This window comes from Heptranchias perlo, chromosome 2, assembly GCF_035084215.1.
Source record: "Heptranchias perlo isolate sHepPer1 chromosome 2, sHepPer1.hap1, whole genome shotgun sequence".
In the NCBI taxonomy this organism is placed as follows: domain Eukaryota; kingdom Metazoa; phylum Chordata; class Chondrichthyes; order Hexanchiformes; family Hexanchidae; genus Heptranchias; species Heptranchias perlo.
Genome location: NC_090326.1, coordinates 135,925,476 through 135,952,276, shown reverse-complemented (window position 1 = coordinate 135,952,276; position 26,801 = coordinate 135,925,476). Strand labels below are relative to the sequence as shown.

The window sequence follows — 26,801 nt, the reverse complement described above, 5'->3', positions numbered from 1 at the left end:
TCCACGCCTCTTCAACGAGTGTATGAAACATTTATAGTACAATATTTTTATTATATAACCACAATATTTTGACATCTGATGTCAGCAAAAAAACACAAATAGTTAATTAATAAATATTTTAATGATTGTTACTTAATGGCGGTCCTTATCTCTGGTCTGATAGTGTTGTGTCGCGACTCCATTTGGTACAATTGAACTGTTTAACTGAAACTTAACGATTCTGGTGCGGAATGTTCTTAAAATGGAGGGACTGGGTGAGTACAGTACCGTCACCAATCGGAATAGACTTCTGTAAGAACATCTGAAGAGATACAAACTCATTGTGAACAAAATGTCTCTTGAAAATGCAAAGGTTTCTAGCTCTGACTTGCCCGAGTGTTATCTATCCAATTTTTATAATATTCATTTGACAAGAAACTGCTGCTATAAAGGACAGCTGTGAATGTTTTAGATCGTACCGTGGGATGGCATCTACTGTAATAAATGCCTCACTGATCCTGAATAATGTTCTCTTCAAGTCTGTCTCATGCTTATATCACAAAAATATGTGTACACGATTTCCATGTCCATACAAGTTGATTGTAATCTAAATATACTTACACTATATGATACTTGATACTTGTGGGAACTTAAATCATTGAATAAATAGTGTGTGAGCACTAAACAATAGTGCAATTGTATTGTGCACTAAACATTTGTATTTCCCAAGAAAAGGCATTCAAAGATTTGCTTAAAGGGACAACAGGGTATGTTTCTCTCAGCCTGCCTACAGTGTACTTTTAGATGGGATAATCAATATCTCTTTGTAGCTAATTAATTGTAAACAATTTTACAACACCAAGTTATAGTCCAGCAATTTTATTTTAAATTCACAAGCTTTCGGAGGCTTTCTCCTTCCTCAGGTGAACGATGTGGAAATCATTCACCTGAGGAAGGAGAAAGCCTCCGAAAGCTTGTGAATTTAAAATAAAATTGCTGGACTATAACTTGGTGTTGTAAAATTGTTTACAATTGTCAACCCCAGTCCATCACCGGCATCTCCACATCATAGCTAATTAATGGCATTGGTTTTTTTTGTTTTTAAAGACTTTTTTTTGGAAATTTGTTTAGTTCTATGGTACCTCCACTTCATTCAGCAGGATACTCAGTCTTGCCCTGGTCGTTGTCCTCAATCACACTGTGAGGGTGTTTGCCAGCACTGTGGTGCTGCATGTGTTGTTTCAACATCAATGTTTGCCTTACAAGGTGTCAAATCTGCTCAGTGGTAGCACTCTTGCCTTTAAGTCAGAAGGTTGTGGGTTCAAATCCCACTCCAGAGACTTGAGCATATAATCCAGGCTGACACTTCAGTGCAGCACTAAGGGACTGCTGCACTGTCGGAGGTGCTGTCTTTCAGATGAGATATTAATCTTGGGTGTACAGGGCACAATTTCAAAAGTTGCAGATGACTCAAAACTTGGAAGTGTAGTAAACAGTGAGGAGGATAGTAACAGACTTCAAAAGGACATAGACAGGCTGGTGGAATGGGCGGACACGTGGCAGATGAAATTTAACGCAGAGAAGTGCGAAGTGATACATTTTAGTAGGAAGAACGAGGAGAGGCAATATAAACTAAATGGTACAATTCTAAAGGGGTGGAGGAGCAGAGAGACCTGGGGGTATATGTGCACAAAAATTTGAAGGTGGCAGGCAGGATGAGAAAGCGGTTAAAAAAGCAGACAGGATCCTGGACTTTATAAATCGAGGCATAGAGTACAAAAGCAAGGAAGTCAAGATGAACCTTTATAAAACACTGGTTTGGCTACAACTGGAATATTGTGTCCAATCCTGGGCACTGCACTTTAGGAAGGATGTGAAGGTCTTAGAGAGAGTGCAGAAAAGATTTACTAGAATGGTTCCAGGGAGGAGGGACTTCAATTACGTGGATAGACTGGAGAAGCTGCGATTGTTCTCTTTATAACAGAGAAGGTTGAGAGGAGATTTGATAGAGGTGTTCAAAATCATGAGGGATCTAGACAGAGTAGATAGAAAAAGACTGTTCCCATTGGCAGAAGGATCGAGAACCAGAGGACACAGATTTAAGGTGATTGGCAAAAGAACCGAAGATGAGATGAGGAAAAACTTTTTTCCACAGTGAGTGGTTATGATCTGGAATGCACCGCCTGAGGGGGTGGTGGAGGCAGATTCAATCATGGCCTTCAAAAGGGAATTGGATAAGTACTTGAAGGGAAAAAATTTGCAGGGCTACGGGGAAAGGGCGGAGGAGTGGAACTAGTTGGATTGCCCTTGCAGAGAGCCAGAACAGGCTCGACAGACCGAATGGCCTCCATCTGTGCTTTAACCATTCTATGATTCTATGAAATCGAGGCCCCATCTGCCTTCTCAGGTGGATGTAAAACATTCCATGGCACTATTCGAAGAAGAGATGTGGAGTTCCCTTGGTGTCCTGGCCAATAGTTATCCCTTAAACAACATCATTAAAACAGATTATTTGGTCATTGTTTCATTGCTGTTTGTGGGACCTTGCTGTGCGCAAATTGACTGCCGCGTTTCCAACATTACAACAGTGACTACACTTCAAAAGTACATCATTGGCTGTGAAGTGCTTTGGGATATACTAAGGTTGTGAAAGGTGCTATATAAATGCAAGTTCTTTCTTCTTTCTTTCTACAGTGATGCAGGTGGACATCACCGAGTTATATTGACTGTTAAGAGAAGCAAGGGAGGAAATAGAGGAGGCTCTGACCATCATTTTCCAATCTTCCTTGGCTGCAGGCATGGTGCCAGAGGATTGGAGGGCTGCTAACGTTGTACCGTTGTTTAAAAAGGGAGAAAGGGATAGACCGAGTAATTACAGACCAGTCAGCCTAACCTCGGTGGTGGGCAAATTATTGGAAAACAATTCTGAGGGACAGTATTAATCGTCATTTAGAAAGGCATGGATTAATCAAGGACAGTCAGCATGGATTTGTTAAGGGAAGGTCATGTCTGATTAACTTGATTGAATTTTTTGAGGAGGTAACAAGGAGGGTCGATGAGGGTAACGCATTTAATGTAGTCTACATGGATTTTAGCAAGGTTTTTGACAAAGCCCCACATGGCAGACAGAAAAGTAAGATCCGATGGGATCCAAGGGAAAGTGGCAAGTTGGATCCAAAATTGGCTGAGTGGCAGGAAGTAAAGGGTAATGGTCGACGGGTGTTTTTGTGACTGGAAGGCTGTTTTCAGTGGGGGTCTGCAGGGCTCAGTACTAGGCCCCTTGATTTTTGTGGTATATGTGGATGATTTAGACTTAAATGTAGGGGGCATGATTAAGAAGTTTGCAGATGATACAAAAATTGGCCCTGTGGTTGATAGTGAGGAGGAAAGCTGTAGATTGTAGGAAGATATCAGTTGGCTGGTCAGGTGGGCACAAAAGTGGCAAATGGAATTCAATCTGGGGAAGTGCGAGATAATGCATTTGGGGAGAGCAAACAAGGCAAGGGAATACACAATAAATGGAAGGATACTGAGAGTTGTAGAGGAACAGAGGGACCTTGGAGTGCATGTCCACAGATCCCTGAAGGTAGTAGGACAGGTAGATAAGGTGGTTAAGAAGGCATACAGGATACTTTCATTTATTAGTCGCACATAGAATATAAGAGCAGCGAGGCTAGAACTGTGTACTACACTAGTTAGGCCACAGCTTGAGTACTGTGTACAGTTCTAGTCACCACATTACAAGAAAGATGTGATTGCACTAGAGAGTGTACAGAGGAGATTTGTGAGGATGTTGCCAGGACTGGAGAATTTTAGCTATGAGAAAAGATTGGAAAGGTTGGGGTTGTTTTCTTTGGAACAGCGGAAGCTGAGGGGAGATTTAATTGAGGTGTATAAAATTATGAGGGGCTTAGATAGAATGGATAGGAAGGACCTATTTCCCTTAGCAGAGAGGTAAATAACCTGGGGCATAGATTTAAAGTAATTGATAAAAGGATTCGAGGGGAGCTGAGGAGAATTTTTTTCACCCAGGGGGTGGTAGAGGTCTGGAACTCACTGCCTGAAAGGGTGGTAGAGGCAGAAACCCTCATCACATTTAAAAAGTACCTGGATATGCACCTGAAGTGCCGTGACCTGCAAGGCTACGGACCGAATGCTGGAAAGTGGGATTAGGCTGGGTAACTCTTTTTCGGCCGGCATAGACACGATGGGCCAAACGGCCTCCTTCTGTGCCGTAAATTTCTATGATTCTATGATATTGCCAGCTTCACATCACTCTTTCATCAGGCAAAGTGCCACCAGATTGCTGGTGAAATGTTTAATATTAGTGAAAAGCCAATGGAACAATCAGCTCTTTGCGAATATCAAATAGTTTAGTCATTCCCTGGTGGATCAACTGTACTACAATTTTTGTGTTGATGCAACATGCAAATTGTCACATTGGCATAAAAACTGCTGTGTATCTGAGCCATAGAATTAAAACGTATTCCACTTTGTGACCGGTGATAGTATCTCCCATTGGAAAATCAGATGGAAAACATAGCTGTCCAAAGAATGCAATCAGTCTCACCCTTTTGAGGAACTCTATTACTGTATTTTCGTGCACCCCACTCTCTGCCATTATGTTTGACTTACGCTTTTGATGCTCAGGTTGTACTAGTAGGATTTGAATCTTACTACATCACAGGGTACCTGGACATCTGCATTAAGACTGCAAACACTAACCAAGCAATTTAGTATAATGGCCCTGTATCTGAATTCTTACTTTTAGGTTGGCTGTTTAAACACCTGGGGTGTTGCTGGTTTGTGAGCTCCTCGGTACGGAGCTATGATCAAGAGCTCACCTCTTACGCTTCAGGTGCTACTTCAATTCAGCTCTGGGATGTGCCTTCAGCTGCCTAGGCCCTAAGCTCTGGAATTCCATCCCTAAACCTCTATCCTCCTTTAAGATGCTCCTTAAAACCTACCTCTTGAACTAAACTTTTGGTCACCTGTCCAAATATCTCTTTATTTGACTCGGTGTCAAATTTCGTCTGATTACACTCATGTGACGTGCCTTGGGACGTTTTACTGCAGTAAAGGCGCTATATAAATGCAAGTTGTTGTTGGTTGAAGTTTGATTTAAATCATCCCCACTCACAATGCCAAGAGGACGCGGCACTGACATCGAGGGTCTCAGCGGTCTCCTGTTTTCTCATCAACTCCTCAGGCATGGCACTCACTTTATCCACTTCAGAAGAACGGAAGGCTGAGCGATCCCTGCCGGGATTCGAACGTACAATTCCAATGGCTTGCAAGCGAGTACAATGGGAAGAAATTGGAGGGCAAAAAAAAAATCATACAAATAGAGTAATATTTAAAAGTAGTGTTTCATGCATATATTTTATTCAGAGATAAACTGGAATAATATACATCGGTAAACATACAAGATAGTCTGTGAATTAGTATTTACATTGAGTTGATAAATAGAAGTTAATGGCAAGCCTCAAGGGAAAGCAAATGAGCTCCCTTTTAATGTACTCCACATCCTCTTGGGTTCTATACAAATACATATTTGTGTTTAAAAATAACATAACAGCTTTTTTCCCCAATAATATTAGAACAGCTTTCTAGATACATGGCAGTTAGGTGTTTTTCTGAGTCGCTGAAGTGCAAATTCATCCCCATCCTCTGTGTCTAGACAGAAGAAAAGGACTGCATTTCAATCACCTCAGACCATCACTCTACTGGCATTAACATTGTCTCCACAAAGGAAGGGACAAAGCATTCATATAGAGTTTTAACCTTGTTATGGAAATAATATCACAAAAAACAATGTTAGTGGACAACAGTCTATCTCAGTTCTTTGATTCATGCTGTGTATTATATTCAGGTGAATTTTTTTGACAACAGCAGAGGATTAGCCATCGGAAAACTTTCCCATGAGATGGAAGCGCCTTTCCGAGGATATGTCTCTATCCTACATAGTATTTGGCATTAATGTCACAATTTGGCTTTCTACAGAAATCAGTGATTCATTTGTCAGTGTTGTCGCTAGGATTTTATTAAAATGTAAGGGTGGACGTGTGGAAATGTTAATACTTTGTCCACTATAATTATAAAAAAAATGCTGTAGTACAATTATGGATTTTTTCTTTTCATAATTGTGATGTGTCTGGAAAGCATTTTGAGCTATATAACAAAAGGGTGAACTAGCTACAGATCTATCAGTGGAGCAATTTGAGATGCTGAGTTAAGAGTATCAACAAGAAACATAATGCACCAAATTTAAATTGCATTGGTTTAAGTGCAATGTTTCCTAAAGTGGATTAGTACTAATGGGCTAAAATACAGTGAGTGACAACACTGCCCTTTGATGAATTGGAACCCAACACATAAAATTTACTTCCAAAGCTTTTCAATGTAAATAATACTTCTGTGGATTCAACCACAACTTCACTCTTGGGTTCCACGGAGAGTGACTGCATGTGGGACTTGAGATAACCAATCAAAATCGAAGGTTCGATACCAACTTTTAATTTGGAATACTTGCTAAAGCTGCACGTAATTCAACCCTTAATCTCAGTCATTTTATTTGCTGCCCATATACATACTATATACATAGATATGCATTAAACTATACAACTTATCTCTATATATTAAGTCAGCGGTAAGCCTACTTGTCTTGCTGTTAATTTTCATTAATTTTTGAATACCTGTACTCAGAATTAAAACTGAGCCCAAACCGGACTAGCATTTAAACGTTTAAACACAATTTCATATAATATAGCTTACCTTTTTTTTCAGGTGTTAATTATTTCTTTAAATGTTAGAAAAATAATGAATATTTTGTCTGTAGGAAGTTAGAGTTAGTAGCATTTTGTAAGTGGTATGATGTGCTCGAGCTTATAGTGTTATTTTTACCCTATGGAAACATAAAAGCCAGCCTTGCATCCTACCATCAACCAATAAACAATGGGCCAGAAACCTGACTAGCAAACATACAATCTCAGGTTTTTATATTTACTTTGTGGTGCTCAATCTGAATGTAAACACTGGTCATTTGTGCTTTTCCATTGAAAACAACAGGAGTAGGTAAAAACATCCAGAACATAATGTATTGACTAGGCAATTTACTTTGCACACACTACCTTGGCATCTTTTATGAGATCCAGTCTGCCACCTGGTAAGTAAACTATGTGCAAACACAGGGCATATTATTGACACGCAGGTAGATTAGACTTTCATATTTTAAAAAATTAATCCTCAGGATGTGGGTGTTTCTGGCTAGGCCGGCATTTATTGCCTATCCCTCATTGCCCTGAAAAGATGATGGTGGGCCTTCATACAACGTGTATGCTGCAAAAGATTCTTAACAATTCCTAGTCCTTAGAGGCATAGGGAAGGAACTTTTTTTTCCAGTTGCTATGAAAAGGAAAGAAATCCCACCCACAATAACCTCTATCTCCACATAGTTTAACAGTCAATAACCATATATTAGCCTGCTACTTACTGGTTCTCTGTTTTAATAAGCTTCCAAATAGCAAGGTCTCTGGTAATCTTGCCATTGCTTCCATTCTAACAATACTATATAGGTTAAAAAATAAATATACATAACATTTTATTTACAGCAATAATCTTTGAGCCCATTTCTTCATTAGTATATAGTCAGTCAGAAAGGCACCAGCAAGCAATTAAGGGGTTACATTCCACTTCTGTTTAAAAATCAAAACAGCACATTGGGATGTTTTTCTACATTAAAGGTGCTATATTATTGCAAGTTGTTGGTGTTACGTGAATTTATAATAGTCCTCAGCTACCTCGGATCTAAGCGATTCCAAGCAAAGGAGTAAAAATGCTAATGGATTTGATGATCTAAGTAATGATTACTGTCCCCATCTTCCTGCGGGTTTTCCACCATTTCCCAAAACAAAGAGGAAAGGCAGGTCGATGGATGTACAATTTCTACAGTGTAATGGCACTGGATGGTATTGGTTGTGAGTATAATTTACACAGAATCATCCGTCTCAAGAATTTCTATACTGAAAATGGCAACTACGAAATGATTTGACGTCCAACGTTAAAAAAAATCTTCAGAGCTCACTGATTATTAAAACCGTGGCAGACACATAATTAATTTATGTCAGAAATATTTAAATTAAGGTCTAATAAAAAAATACATATTGAAAACTCTGTGTGGGCACATAAAATTTTCTTTTACCGATGTCATATTAATATTAATTCGAGGAACGCATCATACTGCATAAATCCCAGTAAAGTTCGCAATGCCCTGTAATGTAGGAATTAGCCTCGATTTTCTGCTGCAAGGCCACGTATAGCAGTGACGTGTAGCTAACTGATCTTTAAAGGCCAGGGTCAATAAATTTAATCTGCAATGTTTCACTAATATTTTGCCCATTTTCTTCTGTTTTTGTCGTCTTGCAGGCACTTAATCTCTCGAGTCTTTGTGCCAATTGTTCATTTTTTTTACTGGCATCAGTGGGTTTCCCTTAATAGGAAAGACCCCTATCTGCAGTATTTGGAAGAAGAGGAGGACCCACAGAGGGTTGCCAGGCAGGTTTGCGTGCACAGTGGTAAATTGTGCCCACTCACTGGGACCCTGAAACCCACATCTGCTGACAGAGGTGGCAGATCTTACTTTGGTAGACAATTAGTGCATGAGGAGGCTCCTCTCTCCAAAGGAAGCTGGGATAGCAGGCCCAATGCCACCAAAGGTTTTCTGAATTTTTGTCTCTCTATTCTGACACATCCATTTAAATTTCATTTGTGCACTATTTTTATGCTCCCACCACTAGTGCGCTCCCTGCACCTGTCCAAATCTGCACCTGAAGCTATGCAAATCAGCTAATCTTGTTACATTGGATGCAAACAGCACACTTCCACTTGAGTCTGTCTAAAACTCACCACCAACCATTCCACGCTAAATTGCACCAATATTGGAAAATCTAGGCTTAGGGTTGCCATAACTTGAGAATATCTACGTTTTCCACAAAAAACTTTCACATAATTAATTGTAATTAAGATGTAAAACTGTGTACTTACAAATACCTTCAATAAAGAGAAAGCAAATTCAGTACAGCACATTGTATGTGAGTAATATTGCCATTTAAAAAATATTAATACCATTTTTAAAATATCAAATCCAGTTAGTGGAAGCTCAATGCTAAAGGCTTCATTTTTGTTTATTTTGTGAATTTTGTGCTCATCAAGTAAGAGATGTTAGCACTAGGAGAAGGAGCAGTTTCAAAATTCAGGTGTCCAGTGATAGCATCAAGCAATCCTGGGGCAGGCATTACGCATTTAGATGCCTTCACTCTGCCCGGACAATGTGCCTCAATCCCAACTTCAGAAGAGCACCCCTTACTGCACCAATGTGACATTTTATCACTTCCTGCATCAGCCATTCTGTGGACTCAGGAGTGAGAATGCCAATTATGTGCCAAATTAGGGGTGGTTTTGTGCTGTGTGCCCATGTGCTCCAGGAACTGGGTTGTGGCGACCAGCCGTAGAAAGCTGTAATTCTTATTGCAGTACTGTCTGTTCAGACACTCGAAGGTTAACAGCGGTTTCAATGCCTGACGACTTTCTTCCTGGCAGTGATACAGCATTTTATCAATGCATTTATTAATATAAACAGTGCGTGCAGAAGGCAGTCCAGAAGTTTGCATTTGATGAAAGGCAGTCTTGTGAACCAGATCACAGTGTAAAATCCACAATATTTTCCTGAAATTTCTTCTCTCTTGTCATCCCACTTCTTTTCACACAGTCTCAACTTTGCTGGGATCATAAACATCTGGAAAACAGGAATGATGTGGGGTAAAGAAAATTGCATCAACATCTGTTTCACACATAATTTGTACAGCCACAGGCTTGCTCACACCTCAGCCGGTGCAATTCAAAGTGAAATTATTCAGTGTTATGGAACGGTCAACTTATTAAACCATATGTTGAAGCCAGTGTGGAGTGATGCATACAAAGCGAAACATCCACATTTTGCACAGACAGTCAGCGTGTGGACCTAGTGTCCTGCGTTGCCTAGTCTTCTGCTTCAAAATGAGTGTGGAGACAGGTCTGAGCTGTCTTCAACTAAAACTACCAGGTTCTCACACTCTGGGGAGCAGCCTCGTCACCCCTGCGGCCTAGCTTGATACCATGCATTGTTTTCTGAGGTGACTCCCACACTTGGCGGAAGAGGATTTGTTTTCCTTTGTGGCCTAGCTGTAGACAAGGCAGAGGGGCTATTGCTTAAAAAGCAAACTGCTGATCTGCTTAGGTGGAATTTATCAGCTTTTGCGATCCAAGGGAAAGTCGCAAGTTAAATAAAAGCAGACAGGAAAATAAATTTGTAACTGTTGCAAGCCAGTGAAGTACAGGTGTGGGATCTTGGCAAACGTGGTGTTTGCGTGGGCTTAGTGAGCTCATTTCGGTAGTAATCAGTAGTAAAACCTGTGACTTGTAAATACATACATTGGTGAAACATTAGCCTGGTTTAAGAAAGTCCATTTTTATTAATGCTTGCTATTATTCTTCATTCCCAATGGATTAAACTTATTGATCCAACAGAAAAAACTTAATGTAGGATTTGTGTACTATAATGTACAAGTTGCACATGTGACTGTCTTGCTGTCATGCTTAGTGCCTGTTTCAGCCGCTGGTGTCAGAGGTCAATGCCAAGTTTCTCAAGGGCAGAGACAAAAGCCAAGGCAGCTGTGAAAGAAAGACGTGCATTTATATAGCACCTTTCCCAACCCCAGGGTGGCCCAAAGCGCTTTACAGCCTGTGAAGTGCTTTTGAAGTGTAGTCACTGTTGTAAAATAGGAAATGCGGCAGCCAATTTGCACACAGCCAGGTCCCACAACAGCAATGTGATAATGACCAGATAATCTGTTTTTTTTATATAGTGTTGGTTGAGGGATAAATATTGGCAAGGACACCAGGGAGAACTCCCCTGCTCTTCTTCAAAATAGTGCCATGGGACCTTTTACATCCACCTGAGAGGGTCTCAGTTTAATGTCTCATCCAAAAGACGGCACCTCTAAAAGTGCAGCACTCCCTCAGTACTGCACTGAAATGCCAGCTTGGATTTTGTACTGAAGTCACTGAAGTGGGACTTGAACCTACAGCCTTCTGAATCAGTGGCGAGAGTGCTATCAATTGAGCCAAGTCTTCAGGGAAGCCCAAATGTTCATGAGGCTAATGGAATCAATAAGGCTAATGGAATGCTGGCCTATATATCCAGAGGACTAGAGTACAAGGGGGCAGAAGTTATGCTGCAGCTATACAAAACCCTGGTTAGACCGCACCTGGAGTACTGTGAGCAGTTCTGGGCACCGCACCTTCGGAAGGACATACTGGCCTTGGAGAGAGTGCAGCGTAGGTTTACGAGAATGATACCCGGACTTCAAGGGTTAAGTTACGAGGAGAGATTACACAAATTGGGGTTGTATTCTCTGGAGTTTCGAAGGTTAAGGGGTGATCTGATCGAAGTTTCTAAGATATTAAGGGGAACGGATAGGGTGGATAGAGAGAAGCTATTTCCGCTGGTTGGGGATTCTAGGAGTAGGGGGCACAGTCTAAAAATTAGAGCCAGACCTTTCAGGAGCGAGATTAGAAAACATTTCTACACACAAAGGGTGGTAGAAGTTTGGAACTCTCTTCCGCAAACGGCAATTGATACTAGCTCAATTGCTAAATTTAAATGTGAGATAGATAGCTTTTTGGCAACCAAAGGTATTAAGGGATATGGGCCAAAGGCAGGTATATGGAGTTAGATCACAGATCAGCCATGATCTTATCAAATGGCGGAGCAGGCACGAGGGGCTGAATGGCCTACTCCTGTTCCTATGTTCCTATGGTGTGGGAACCAAGGCTTCAATTTGTGGCAGAAGGGGTATAGGGCATGGTATCCGGCAGGGCTGCCAGTGGCTCCAGTGCAAACCGATGACTGAGGACTAGGGCAGAAAGCCTTCGCAAGCACTAGAAGCAATAAGCCGGCCAATCCCAGTTTATCCTCCGAGGGAGACTCGAGCAACAACTGCACCAGGCCAGCTCCTGCCCTTGGAGTAGTTCCCAGCTGGGGAGAGATGTTCCTTTCCCCACCAGACACAACCTCTTCCCGAGTGTTGAGCCCAAGGAGGGAGAATCCTCTAGGCCGGGTACATACTCAATCCACCCCCTTCTTTCAGGAAAAAACACTCAAGCAAATAATCTTTGATATTCTTCCCAACAATTAATTACCACAAGTGCAAATTGTAACTAAAATATTACAAAACAGCAGGACTTAAAAAATTTGCTAGTCCCTAACTTTTAGCTTAATGTATTTTAGAAAATGTCAACATTAGTCCGCCTAAAATTGTAACAGAAATATTTTGATATCTGAAAAAGAAATAAATCATACATCATAGGTTGCTTATACCTCAGATAAAGAACTAGCATTTATATTGTATCTTATCCCATTCAGTCAGTTACTCTTGAAGTATAGTTCCAGTTATATAGGCAAAAACAGCAATCACATGAATGACCATATAATCTGATTTTTTTTTTTGGCATTGTCGGTTGAGGGAAAAATGTTAGCCAGGACACCAGGAGTACCTGCTCTCTTCAAATAGCGCTGCGGGATTTTTTAAATAATCTGAGGTGGCAAAGGGACCTTGGTTTAGTGTCAAATCCAAAAGCTGGCATCTCCACCAGTGCTGCAATACAGTGTCAGTCCAGGTTATGTGCACCAATCCTGAAGTGGGGCTTGAACCCATGGTCTTCTAGCCTGGTTTGGCTCAGCAGTAACGCAGAGACAAGACTGCTACCATGGAGTCAAACTGATACTTAAAGAAGTGATTAGTTTTTTAATTTTTAGGTTTCTTTTATTTTAGAAAACATCAAAATTTAGTTGGTTGATTAAATTTTTATTGCATTTTAAATTAATTAAAAATTATTTAAAGTCTATTTTTGTTAAAATGATATTTATGTATTAATCATTCATTCATAAAAATAACATTCCTACCCAGGAGGATTGTGGAGCAGGTTCCACGGGGGAGACTGAATTGATCAATTGATCCATCATAGACTCCAAAGTGCTGGAAAATGCACCAAATAGTGGTGTCAAAAATTACAATTTTCTAGGAAGGGAATCTCTAGAAAATAAATCGTGTGCCTTTAACAATTGTACTCCCTTTAGGCTTTTGTATGTTTATGTTTTGCTTCCTCCAATACAAGTGAAGGGATGTTGGGTACGCCTAAAGCTTCAAGTTACAAATCTGCATCCCACTGCAATTGTAGTGTAATAATTTGTTTTCACACGTCATTGGCTTACATTCAGGAGAACTTTGAGTTGTCAGCTTTTTTTTTTAAGTAGGCAGGTATACAGTCATACTCACGTTATAATCCAGTTCAAAAGAATTTTCCAACCCCAAATCTGATTTCCAATTTCCCTTTACAATGCTGCATTGCCAAATAAACTTACCTAATGGCTCACTTGGCACTACCTAGTATGGAACTGAACCATACAGACCTGAACTGTCCCGGATTCGATCTCTGGTCTGTGCTGAGTTAGCTGATTGTAGTCAGGTGGTATCTTGGGTTGCTGCAATCGCCCTCCATACCCAGGCTAGAGGGTGGGAAAAATCAGCCAGGGCTCTTGTTTCTAATCACCAGTCAGCGACTGCTACTGAGTGTGCATGTGATGCCTCTGAGAAGGTCTCTTGGAATCTCATCCGAGCATGCGTCAGTACCTTCAGGGGGAAAAGTGGTGGGTGTGGAACTGAGTATAAAGTGAAGTGAAAAGAAACCACTTCTTTTACAAGATTACTGGTCTGTGTTTATTTCTGTGCAGATCACTGCTTTCAGCAACACTTGGGGCTCGAGTTTTGGACGTCCGAGCCGGTGGGTTCGAGGCGGGGGGACTCCGAAAATCGGGGATTCCCGGGGCGGGTCCGGAGCCCGGCTCCAACCCGCCCACTTCCGGGTTCCCCAGTGACGCGCTTGGATGCGCGCGCAGCCCCCGCATGTGGGACTCCCGCCAGCAATTAAAGCTGGTAGGATCCCACTTAAGGCAATTAATGTGATAGTTCAGGTTGTTAGCAGACCTGATTTGTAGGATATTTTAGTAGGGGTGGGATTTTCAGGTCAACTGAGTGTGTTTCCCGTACTGGGGGAAACACTCCCAGTTGAAATGGATGTGTTGCAGCCACCAGCCTGTGGCAGCTGCAAAGGTCCATTTGACAGATGTGGGTGGGGAGACCCCCACTCATTGCAGGAGGCCACTCTGTCACTTTGGACAAAGTTTGGCCTCCACCACCCTCCTCCTGACAATCAAAATTCACCAAGTTGGAACCTCAACCCCGGTGCCCAGACACATTTACCTACCTTGCAGGCCCCCTCAAATGTACATCTTCCAGAAGGGGGCCACCGTAGCTGCAGTCATGACCTCCTCGGAGGATGAACAGCATCACCAGCCTCGCCGGCCACGCTGTCCCCCACTGACACGTGGAGCTCCACAACACAGTGCTGTGACACATCCACCTGCACAGCAGGAGGGAGGGCAACCGCAGAGAGAGATGCGTCGCAGAGGGCACTACCCTCGCAACAGGGTCTACAGACCAAGGCTCAGCTTCCTGGACCTCTCTAAGAAGCAGTGCATACGGAGGGTCAGAGTCACTCGACATGTAGTCGTGGACATCCGCAGCCTCCTTGATGCCGAGCTGCTCCCGGCTGGCCCGGGCATCATCTTCTTACCTGTCGCTGTCAAAGTCACCACTGCCCTCAACAACTTCTCCTCCACATCCTTCCAGGGTGCAACCAGGGACATCGCCGACGTCTCTCAAAAGAGCCCTGCAAATTCACCTACATCCACTCTGCAGTGACACAATGGGTGGCATCAGTTGTGGGTTTTCATGGTGATCCTCAGGAAAGGGCATTATTGCACAAACCAGACAAGATTTGCAAAGACGTGGCAGTAGTGGTGACAATATAATATCTAATGTGAGTTGATCAGAAATCAAATATAAGTAGAAACCATGACAAACCCTCAAACACACTTGTGCAGCCCCTTCATGCTCACGACATGTTTGCTTTACGCTTCCTACTACACATATGTGATGCATGCCCTGTGGCTGCAGCACAGGTAGTGGCAGGTTGGGTGAGGCTGACCATGAAAGAGATGCATGAGAGGGTGAGTATGAGATAGAGCCATGAGATTGTATGAGGATTGGGTTGAGTGGTAGCGGTGGGATTAGTACTGGCGAGGTGAGTAAGTGCAGATAAGATGAGGATGAGCTTTGAGTGGGTGTGAGGAGTGATGTGATAGAGTAGTGTTGGCAGTGCGGAAGGAGATGTGGGGTGGGGGCGGTGATGTGGCAGACGGAATTTAGGGGAATGAGTAAGTGTGCTCACTTTGGCTGACCTACTTAGATCATTGAAGCGCCTCCTGCACTGTATGCAGGTGGGCGATATGTTGGTGGTGCAGGTGACCTCCTCTGCCACCTCGAGCCAGGCCTTCTTGGTGGCAGAGGCAGGCCACTTCCTCCCGTCCGCCGGGGAGAAGATCTCTGTCCTCCCCCTCCTCCTCACCCCATCCAGTAGGACCTGGAGTGAGGCATCATTAAACCTGGGAGCAGCCTTCCCCCTGGGCTGTTCCAAGCTGTAATTTTGGCTCCTTTCTGCAGCATCAGTCAGTGGAGGACTGCCACTTTAAATTGGGCTCCTCCAGCTGACAGCCTATGATGTGGGTGCACAGTCCACCCGCTGCGCAGCTTTCCAGCGCGAAACCCACGCGCTCAGTCGACCCCCCCGCTGCCAACCCGCCTCCGTCCTAATATCGCGCCCTTGATCTCACTTATTTTTTTATTCGTTCATGGGATGTGGGTGTCGCTGGCGAGGCCAGCATTTATTGCCCATCCCTAATTGCCCTTGAGAAGGTGGTGGTGAGCCGCCTTCTTGAACCGCTGCAGTCCGTATGGTGACGGTTCTCCCACAGTGCTGTTAGGAAGGGAGTTCCAGGATTTTGACCCAGCGACGATGAAGGAACGGTGATATAATTCCAAGTCGGGATGGTGTGTGACTTGGAGGGGAACGTACAGGTGGTGTTGTTCCCATGTGCCTACTGCTCTTGTCCTTCTAGGTGGTAGAGGTCGCGGGTTTGGGAGGTGCTGTCGAAGAAGCCTTGGCGAGTTGCTGCAGTGCATCCTGTGGATGGTGCACACTCTCTGCAGCCGAGCTTGTAGTTTACCAAATGAAAGATAACATTAACTCCATAACCAGCTGCCCTCTACTGGATACATGTGTAATTGCATCATATTAAATGCTATGAGAAGAAAAAATAGTTGCCAAATAGTTAAAATTTCAGGTGTCAGTCTTTAGCGGGGGGAAAACAAACAAAATTAAAGGCAGCTGGGAATGACTGACAGAGGTCTCATTGGAAACAATGGAACCCAAGATAAATAGTAATTGGATGGAAAGCATACCTTTAATTGCACCTGGGCTAAAGGGCTGTACTGGGTCTGATTTCTAGTCAAAGGACAGAGTCTTTAAAGCACCTAAGACATGATGCAACCTGGAAGTTGCAATCTAGAAATTACTGTTGCGTATACTGAATGTTCAAACATTCAGTAAGTGAATATCAACCTGAACCTCTGTAACAGGCTGATGGGGCCTCAGTTTGACATTTTATCCCACGGACACAAATTACAAATGTTCCATAGAAACCTGTCGGTTTTGCTCAAAAACTGTATATGAATTTTAAAGGTTACCTGAAATGGATATCCCAGTGAATCATTTGGGAAAGGCATTTTAAAAAAAATAAAAAAAACATGAATTGTTAAATGCAACAGAACAGCCCATTTGCAGGGGATCCAAAGTTCAGTTTGGTGCATAACATCTACATAGTTTTAAGAATATCATAATATTGCAAATTAAACCAATCTGTTTAGATGAGATTGTTTATAGTGCACGCCTCATAAAAACCAAATCTCCTGCCAAAATAAATAGTGCCCCGTTAGAATTCTCCAAATGGTGGGTCATCAAATCATTTAGTGGGGAGATGGCTCAGATAAAGGCTGGTCTGTTGATACACAAGGTAAATACCAATTAGGTCTTATCAGGAAACATGGGTAGACAAAACAAGGCTGTAAAACTGGCCTTGAAGTGGCAGCAGCATTTACTCTGCAATTCCAACAGTGATGTGGAAGTAATTAGCTCTCCCTTATGGTCACATTGGGCATTACAAGGTTGATATTTTCTATAAAATAACAAGTCTTGCACTATGGAGGCACGTGGACCTGTTTCGGGATTTCTCTAACCAGACCCGACTCAGTTCTGCAGATGGCCGGTCCAGGTGTTCACTTCCTGGACCACTACCAGCACCTGAATGGTACCCTTGGAGTTCTCAATGATTGGATGAGCTCAGACTGATGACCTCTCACCTTGGAGGTGCACAATAAGGTCACGATTCACCTTTTCTTCAAGTTGTGGCAGTGTGGAATTACCTTGCTCAGTCGATTGTCGATTCTCTATCTGACGGTTCACAGACTTTTAAGAGATGTGTAAATCATTATTTATTGAATACTGATGACCCTCTGTATTTAATGTTTTCTATGGACTAGCTGGATTGCTCTTGCATAGAGCCGGTGCGGACTCAATGGGCCAAATGGCCTCCTTCCGTGCTGTAACCTTTCTATGATTCTGTGTTGGTGGATCTGTCACACCAGTCTTTTAACATTTTTGTCTTTATATTTTGTATATTGTCATTATTTGATTTACTATGTTATGTTTTAATAAATTAAAAAAGAACTCTTGGACAATCTGCCTTTATTATGTGCATTAAAAATCTGCCTGTACCTATTACCACCTGATTTCACTTTTTGTGAAGAGGTCTCAGAGACTATTTGATCACAGGAAGCCAAGTCCTTATCTTTTCCTTTATTCTTCAGCCCATGAGCCAGATCCAGGACCAATCTGCGACAAGTATTTGTGGCAAAAAGGTGAAACTGTTACAGGGAGGAAGGGTCCTGATCTCCACCAACCTGTGGTTTTGGCTCTTGCCTTCCTGCGTCTAATCTCTTTGGACTTAGGTAAGTGGGTTTGTCCTGATGGGCAATGATTGCAAACAGAAACGTTGGCATTAAATTTAATCCCTCCCCCCCCCCATGGGAGAGGGTCGGGTTGAGGGGGTTAAAATATCAGGATCGAACAACCCGACCCCAAGCTGACCCCATTCCCGGCTGCCGTACTATTCACAGGCCGTGGACGAGGCTCCGGCTAAAGGTAGGCGGGGGTCTACTTAACAAGATGATGTAACCGGCTCTGCAACTTATTTTTAACCTCACCATAGGGGGAATCCCGCGCTGTCTGCAACCTGTGTTTAAGCTGCTTGTGGGCCAGGAGGATCAGGAGTGCTCTCCCCAGGCCTCACAAGGAAGCCTTCGGCCTCCCCAACCCTGATCGCATCCCTGACCTCTCAGGCTCCGCCACCCCCCCACGCTGATCGTGGGCCCGAGCCTTCCCCGCTACTGACTGCCGGGGACCGTTCCTACGAGGCCCCAGCTGCAGCCTCCTGCCGCTAATTTCTGCTCCTGACCACTGGCCAGGCTGTCAATCTGGCCGGCTGTCAGGTGGGAGTCTGCAGTGATTTATTTCAATGAGGCCTGGCCTTCATGTCCCTGCCCTTGCCGGGTTCTTTGTCCTCTACCGGGCTCTCCCGCAGCCTTCCCGCCTCCCGGTTAATATCTTTAACGTGGTGATGGGTTTCCTTTCACGTCAAACACCCAGCTGACTAAAAAACAAAGAGTATTTTGACCACGTATTGTTAGATTTTTCAATTTGTACAAAGCACTAGTTCATTCCCACCCAGAGTACTGTGTACAGTTCTACCATTCTCAGTAAGGATACCCTAACCTTGGAGCAGGCACGAACCTTGGATTAGGCTCTGAGCTATAAGGAGAGTCGACTGGGAATGTTTACATCAGAGAACAGGTGGCTCAGGGGGATCTTACTAAGGTATTCAAGATGTGAAGGAGAATGGATAAACTGAACCCTAACAATGGGCTCGATCTTACAAAGGTGGCGGCCTGGCAGCAGGGGGTGAAGGTGCACGGGGCAAAACCGCATGAACAAAACTTACAGTTTCCGCACAATCGCATGTTGATTGATGATGATTAACGTCCTCTCCGGGTTTCGAGGCTGGCTGCCGTCAGGAGCTGCAACGCGAAGTGGCGGGGGGGAGAGAAAGAGAGAGAGCAAGACGTCATCCGGCACTGGAACGGAAGATCGGGGGTGGGGGCAGAATGGAAATCCGGCACTGGATTGGATGACCGGGTGGGGGGGAGGGGAAGATCTGGGGGGGGAGAGGGGACGGTCAGGGGGGGAGGGGAAGATCAGGGGGACATGGGGGGTGGGTGAAGAGGGGGACATCGGGGGACATGGGGAGGTGAAGAGGGGGACATGAGAGGAAGATCGGGGGTGAAGAGGGGGACATTGGGGGGGGTGAAGGGGGGACATGGGGGGGTGAAGAGGGGAACATCGGGGGAGATCAGAGGGCGAAGAGGGGGACATCAGAGCAGGAGACATCGGACATCGGAGCAGGTTGCAAAGGTATGTTCATTTAGTGTTTTCACTTCCTTCCATGGTTTTTTATTTAATTTATTTAGTTTCCTGTTCCCTGATGTGGCCCTTCATGCCTGGTTTCACCAGGAGTGAATCAGAAGCAGGGGGGCAAGCTGCCCAGGTATGTTAAAAATCTTTCTAACTACTTAATTTATCACAGGTAAAGTGCCTTAAGTACCTCAATGAGGTACATTTGGCTCTTTTACTGTCATCCCACCAGCGGGACTTCTGTTTTCGGGTGGCCCGCACGTACACAGGTGGGCCCCTGCGAAACCCGGTGGGTTGGAGCCGGCTTCCGAATCCGAACAGGATTTCCACGATTTTCGGAGCCCCCCCTTCCCCCACAATTGCCTCCTAAAATCACCCCCAATATGTTTGACACAATCACAAATTTTATAAGGGAGGCCCGGAGTCAAATTCTGAGATGGAAAGGTGAAGAGACAATTTGTATTTAACTACTTTAGATGGGGGCACAGTAAACATGTGGAACAGACTGGCAAGAGGCAATGGTGGGTCGGGTAGGGGAGGTTAAAATATCAAGATCGAGCAACCCGACCCCAAACTGACCCCATTCCTGGTTGCTGTAATATTCCGGCACTGAATGTAGGCGGGGACCTACCTAACAAGCAAAAATTGCGGCCTGGTGACCTAATCGGCTCCGTGACTTATTTTTAACCTTGATGTGGAGATGCCGGTGATGGACTGGGGTGGACAAATGTAAGGAATCTTACAACACCAGGTTATAGTCTCACCTGACGAAGGGGATAGTCTCACCTGACGAAGGGGATAATCTCCGAAAGCTTGTGATTTTAAAATAAATTTGTTGGACTATAACCTGGTGTTGTAAGATTCCTTACATTTATTTTTAACCTCAGCACAGAGGGAGTCCCGCACTGTCTGCCACCTGTTTTTAAGCTCCTTGTGGGCCAGGAGGAGCCCACATGTGTTGTCAAATTCAAGCAGGAATTGGTAGATATTTGACCGAGAATGTGATTGATGGGAATAGACGTGGAGTAATATATGATTTTTTTAAACTTTGGGGCAGGTCAGAAGGATTGTAATGTTGCCTTCTGGCCCAGTAAATTCCTACGTTCTTATTTGACTAATCTGATAGCAGGGCCTGGTAGGATTGACCGTTTTGGACCAAATTTCCAAACAGTCGCATCGTGTGAATATCGCAGCGAAACTGCACAATTGTTTAACCCATGTGACAAAAATCTATGGGCTCTTCTGTAAACAGTAAACTTCTACCCCTTTCCCTGTGCATTTTGCTACTGTGAATCTGCTTAATAAATCATCGATCCAGTGGAAAAAACAAAAGGGCGAATTTTAACTTTCAGTGGTGGTAGAAAACTGGTAGTAACGGATTGGTCGCCCATTTTATAAACTCTGCTCGAATCAGGCAGGGTGTATAATGGGCAGCCGGTCCATTACAGGCTATTTTCCACCACCACTTAGGGCTAAAATCTCTTGTAATTCCCAGTCTTGCTTAAGATTTCTTACATTTAAACAATTTGGCTGAATCCGAGTGCATCTTGGTCAGGTATGGGTTTCCTCACTCCAACCTGACCCTAACCCTCGCTCCTGGCCCTGACCCTCGCTCCCGACCCTGGCCCTCGCTCCTGGCCCTGACCCTCGCTCCCGACCCTGACCCTCGCTCCTGGCCCTGGCCCTCGCTCCTGGCCCTGACCCTCGCTCCCGACCCTGACCCTCGCTCCTGGCCCTGGCCCTCGCTCCTGACCCTGACCCTCGCTCCTGACCCTAACCCTCGCTCCTGGCCCTGACCCTCGCTCCCGACCCTGACCCTCGCTCCTGGCCCTGACCCTCGCTCCCGACCCTGGCCCTCGCTCCTGGCCCTGACCCTCGCTCCCGACCCTGACCCTCGCTCCTGGCCCTGGCCCTCGCTCCTGACCCTGACCCTCGCTCCTGACCCTGACCCTCGCTCCTGACCCTAACCCTCGCTCCTGGCCCTGACCCTCGCTCCCGGCCCTGACCCTCGCTCCTGGCCCTGGCCCTCGCTCCTGGCCCTGACCCGTGCTCCTGGCCCTGACCCTCGCTCCCGACCCTGGCCCTCGCTCCTGGCCCTGACCCTCGCTCCCGACCCTGACCCTCGCTCCTGGCCCTGGCCCTCGCTCCTGACCCTGACCCTCGCTCCTGACCCTGACCCTCGCTCCTGGCCCTGGCCCTCGCTCCTGACCCTGACCCTCGCTCCTGACCCTAACCCTCGCTCCTGGCCCTGACCCTCGCTCCCGACCCTGACCCTCGCTCCTGGCCCTGACCCTCGCTCCCGACCCTGACCCTCGCTCCTGGCCCTGACCCTCGCTCCCGACCCTGACCCTCGCTCCCGGCCCTGACCCTCGCTCCCGGCCCTGACCCTCGCTCCTGGCCCTGGCCCTCGCTCCTGACCCTGACCCTCGCTCCTGACCCTAACCCTCGCTCCTGGCCCTGACCCTCGCTCCCGACCCTGACCCTCGCTCCTGGCCCTGGCCCTCGCTCCTGACCCTAACCCTCGCTCCTGGCCCTGACCCGTGCTCCTGGCCCTGACCCTCGCTCCTGGCCCTGGCCCTCGCTCCTGACCCTAACCCTCGCTCCTGGCCCTGACCCGTGCTCCTGGCCCTGACCCTCGCTCCTGGCCCTGACCCTCGCTCCCGACCCTGACCCTCGCTCCTGGCCCTGACCCTCGCTCCTGGCCCTGGCCCTCGCTCCTGACCCTAACCCTCGCTCCTGGCCCTGACCCGTGCTCCTGGCCCTGACCCTCGCTCCCGACCCTGACCCTCGCTCCCGGCCCTGGCCCTCGCTCCTGGCCCTGACCCGTGCTCCTGGCCCTGACCCTCGTTCCCGACCCTGACCCTCGCTCCTGGCCCTGGCCCTCGCTCCTGACCCTAACCCTTGCTCCTGGCCCTGACCCGTGCTCCTGGCCCTGACCCTCGCTCCCGACCCTGACCCGTGCTCCTGGCCCTGGCCCTCGCTCCTGACCCTGACCCTCGCTCCTGGTCCTGACCCGTGCTCCTGGCCCTGACCCTCGCTCCCGACCCTGACCCTCGCTCCTGGCCCTGGCCCTCGCTCCTGGCCCTGACCCGTGCTCCTGGCCCTGACCCTCGTTCCCGACCCTGACCCTCGCTCCTGGCCCTGGCCCTCGCTCCTGACCCTAACCCTCGCTCCTGACCCTGACCCGTGCTCCTGGCCCTGACCCTCGCTCCCGACCCTGACCCGTGCTCCTGGCCCTGGCCCTCGCTCCTGACCCTAACCCTCGCTCCTGGCCCTGACCCGTGCTCCTGGCCCTGACCCTCGCTCCCGACCTGACCCTCGCTCCCGGATCTGACCCTCTCTCCTGGCCCTGGCCCTCGCTCCTGACCCTCGCTCTTGGCCCTCACTCCTGACCCTGGCCCTCGCTCCTGACCCTGGCTCTCACTCCTGACCCTCGCTCCTGACTCTGGCTGCTTTTTTAGGGTTAGGCTACTTGCATAATTCAGGTGGGAAACTGGGCCTCTGCCAGGGAGCCCACCTAGAAGCAGGCAGCGAATGGCTGTGCTGGGTCCTGGGTGTCTGCCGCTGTGCAGCCTTCTGGTGCTTGAAGAGGAAAATAGGTTTTTTAATTTAAAAAAAAAAGCACTTTAGTTTTTGAAATTGATTCCGTAGGCTATTTAATTTTTTAATTCCCCCACCCCCATAGCAATCCTGGATGACCCTTCAGTGCAGTACTGAGGGTGTGCTGCATTGTTGGAGGTGCCGTCTTTCCGATGAGACGTTAAACCGAGGCCCCATCTGCCCTCTCAGGTGGTCATAAAAGATCCCATGACACTATTCAAAGTAGAGCAGGGGAGTTCTCCTCGGTGTCCTGGCCGATATTTATCCCTCAACCAACATTACTAAAACAGATTATCTGGTCAATATCTCACGGCTGTTTGTGGGATCTTGCTCAGCGCAAATTGGCTGCTGCATTTCCTACATTACAACAGTGACTACACTTCAAAAGTACTTCATTGGCTGTAAAGTGCTTTGGGACATCCGGAGGTTGTGGAAGGTGCTATATAAATGCAAGCTCTTTTTTCCTTTCCTTCTCTTTCTTTAAGAATGCACTGTCTAGGGTGCAAATGATGGAAAGCACATCAGGTAACATATTGCCCTCATTTCCATGCAATTCCAATATGCCTGGGGTATTGGGGTGGACCACATTAGGGTGGACTATTGTATACCCAACATCACTTCTGGTGGAAAATCCTGGAAGTGGCAAGGGGCAGGCGGAGTGCCGGCTGAATGACTCCTGAAAATTTCCCACTCCGATTCACTGGAATTACATCTGGGAGCTGGAGTAACTCAAGTGGGGGAGGGTTTCAACTAATTTGGCAGGGGGAGGGGAACCAGGACGTAGCAGCAGAGAGGACAGACAAGGTGCATCGAAAACTAGGAGGGACAAACAGCAACAGAATAAACAATAGTGTAGAAAGAGCAGGAATTAGATGGAGGAAAAAAGCAGACTAGCAGGGTGTTGATGCGAGGAGTGTTACAAATAAGGTTGATGAGCTGCAGGCACATGTTCCCCCAAGGGGTTATGATATAGTGGCAATAATGGAGACCATGCTTAAATATAGGCAGGAATGGGAACTAAACATTCCTGGATACAATGTATTCCGAAGAGGTAGGGAAGGAAAAAAGAAAGGGGGGAGGGTGGCAGTATTAATCAACGATATTGATCAAGTACAATTCTAGAGGGATGATATACGAGAGGGTTCAAAGACTGAATCTATTTGGTTAGAGTCAAGGAACAGAAAAGGAGCTATTACATTACTGGGTGTTTACTACAGACCCCCATACAATGAGAAGGAGATAGAGGAGCAAATCTGTAGGCAAATTTCAGAGAAATGTAAAAATAATAGAGCTGTATAGTAGGGGACTTCAATTACCATAATATAGACTGGGAAAAAAGCAGTGTAAAGAGCAAGGAGGATGAAGAATTCCTAAAATGTGTACAGGAGAACTTTCTTAATCAGTATGTTTCTAGCCCAACGAGGAAAAAAGCAGTGCTGGATCTAGTTCTAAGGAATGAAGTAGGGAAAGTGGAGTATGTTTCAGTGGAGAACATCTGGGTAGTAGTGATCATAATATAATTAGGTTTAAAGTAGCTACAGAAAGGGGCAAAGAAAAATCAACGGTGAAAATACCCAACTGGAAGAGAACAAAATTCAATGATTTGAGAAGGGATCTAATAAAGATTGGCCAAGAAAACAGTAAATGAGCAATGGCAGGCCTTCAAGGCACAAATAGTTCGGGTACAAACTGAGCATATTCCCATAAGGAGGAAAGTTAGGGCATCCAAAGCTACAGCTGCCTAGATGACAAAGGAGATAGAGGTTACAATAAAACAGAAAAAGGAGCTTTATGACAAATGTCAGGTACAGAATACAATAGAAAACCAGGCAGAATGCAGAGAGTGCAGGGGGAAATTCAAAAATGATATAAGAAGGGCAAAGAAAGAATATGAGAAAAGATTAGCAGGTAACATAAAAGGGAACCTAAAAATCTTTTGTAAACATATAAAAAGTAAAATAATAGTTAAAGGAATGGTGGGGCCGATTAGGGACAAAGAAGGAAATCGTCTTGTGGAGGCAGAGGGCATGACTGAAGTACTGAATGAGTATTACATAGAATTACATAGGATGTACAGCACAGAAACAGGCCATTCAGCCTGTGCTTATGCTCCACACGAGCCTCCTCCCTCCCTACTTCATCTAACCCTATCAGCATATCCTTCTATTCCTTTCTCCCTCGTGTTCATCTAGCTTCTCCTCAAATACATCTATGCTAGTCGCCTCAACTACTGCTTGTGGTAGCGAGTTCCACATTCTAACCACTCTCTGGGTAAAGAGGTTTCTCCTGAATACCCTATTTATTAGTGACTATCTTATATTTATGGCCCCTAGTTCTGGTCTCCCCCGCAGGTGAAAACATCTTCTCCATGTTTACCATATCAAACTAGATCTCTAGTCCAAAGTTAACAAGTCACTCAGTCCAGATGGGATGCATCCTAGGTTGCTGAGGGAAGCAAAGGTGGACATAGCAGAAGCTCTGACCACAATCTTTCAATCCTCCTTGGATATGGGAGTGGTGCCAGAGGACTGGAGTATTGCAAATGTTACACCCCTATTTAAAAAAGGGGAGAGGGATAAACCTGGTAACTACAGGCCAGTCAGTCTAATGTCAGTGGTGGAAAAGCTACTAGAGACCATTATCAAGGACAAAATTAATTCTCACTTGGAGAAGCATGAGTTAGTAAGGGACAGCCAGCATGGATTTATTAAAGGAAAATCATGTCTGACTAACCTGATTGAGTTCTTTCATGAAGTATCAGAGAGGGTAGATGATGGTAGTACAGTAGATGTTGTATATATGCACTTTCAAAAGTACCACGTAACAGACTTATTCGGTAAATAGAAGCGGATGGGATTAAAGGTTCAGTGGTAACTTGGGTACGTAATTGGCTAAGGGATAGGAGGCAGAGAGTTGTGGTGAACGGATGTTTTTCTGACTGGAGAGAAGTATACAATGAGGTCCCCCAGGGGTCGGTATTAGGACCATTGCTTATCTTATATATAAATGGTCTGGACTTGGGTATAGAGAGTACAATTTTGAAGTTTGTGGATGGTACAAAACTTGGTAATGCAATAAATAGTGAGGAGGATAGTAGCAGACTTCAGGAAGACAGAGACAGACTGGTAAAATGGTCAGTCACATGGCAGATGCAATTTAATGTGGGTAAGTGTGAATTGATGCACTTTGAGAGGAACAACATGGAAAGGCAATATTATCTAAATGGTACTATTTTGAGGGGGGGTGCAAGATCAGAGGGAGCCGGGGGTGGATATTCACACATCTTAGAAGGTGGCAGTTGATATGGCGATGAAGAAAATGTATGGGCTTCATAAACATGGGCATTGAATACAAAAGCAAGGAAGTCATGCTAAACCTTTACAAATCACTGGTTAGGCCTCATCTGTGTACAATACTGGGCATTACATTTTAGGAAGGATGTCAACACCTTGGGGAGGGTACAGAGAAGGTTTATCAGGATGATACCAGGGATGAGGGACTTCAGTTATGGGGACAGACCAGAGAAGCTGGGATTGTTCTCCTTAGAGCAGAAAAGGTTAAGGGGTGACCTAATAGATGTATTCAAAATAATGAGGGGTTTTGATAGAGCAAGGAGGGAGAAACTGTTTCCTCTGGCAAGT

At 45.5% G+C, this 26,801-nt stretch overlaps 1 protein-coding gene across 2 annotated transcripts in view; it reads right to left on the bottom strand.

Moving 5' to 3' along the window:
* Positions 1 to 5,329: 5,329 nt before the first annotated feature.
* jcada (junctional cadherin 5 associated a) overlaps positions 5,330 to 26,801 on the bottom strand; it is a 168,045-nt gene continuing 146,573 nt past the window's right edge. The window contains exons 5-6 of one of the 2 annotated variants that reach the window (XM_068007284.1): positions 19,091 to 19,166; positions 5,330 to 9,772 (exon numbers count right to left, since the gene is read on the bottom strand). In XM_068007284.1, coding sequence (XP_067863385.1) covers positions 9,763 to 9,772; positions 19,091 to 19,166 — 86 coding nt within the window. In that variant the 3' untranslated portion in view covers positions 5,330 to 9,762. The remainder of the gene's footprint in view (positions 9,773 to 19,090; positions 19,167 to 26,801) is intronic. The other variant, XM_068007292.1, reaches the window with a different exon arrangement.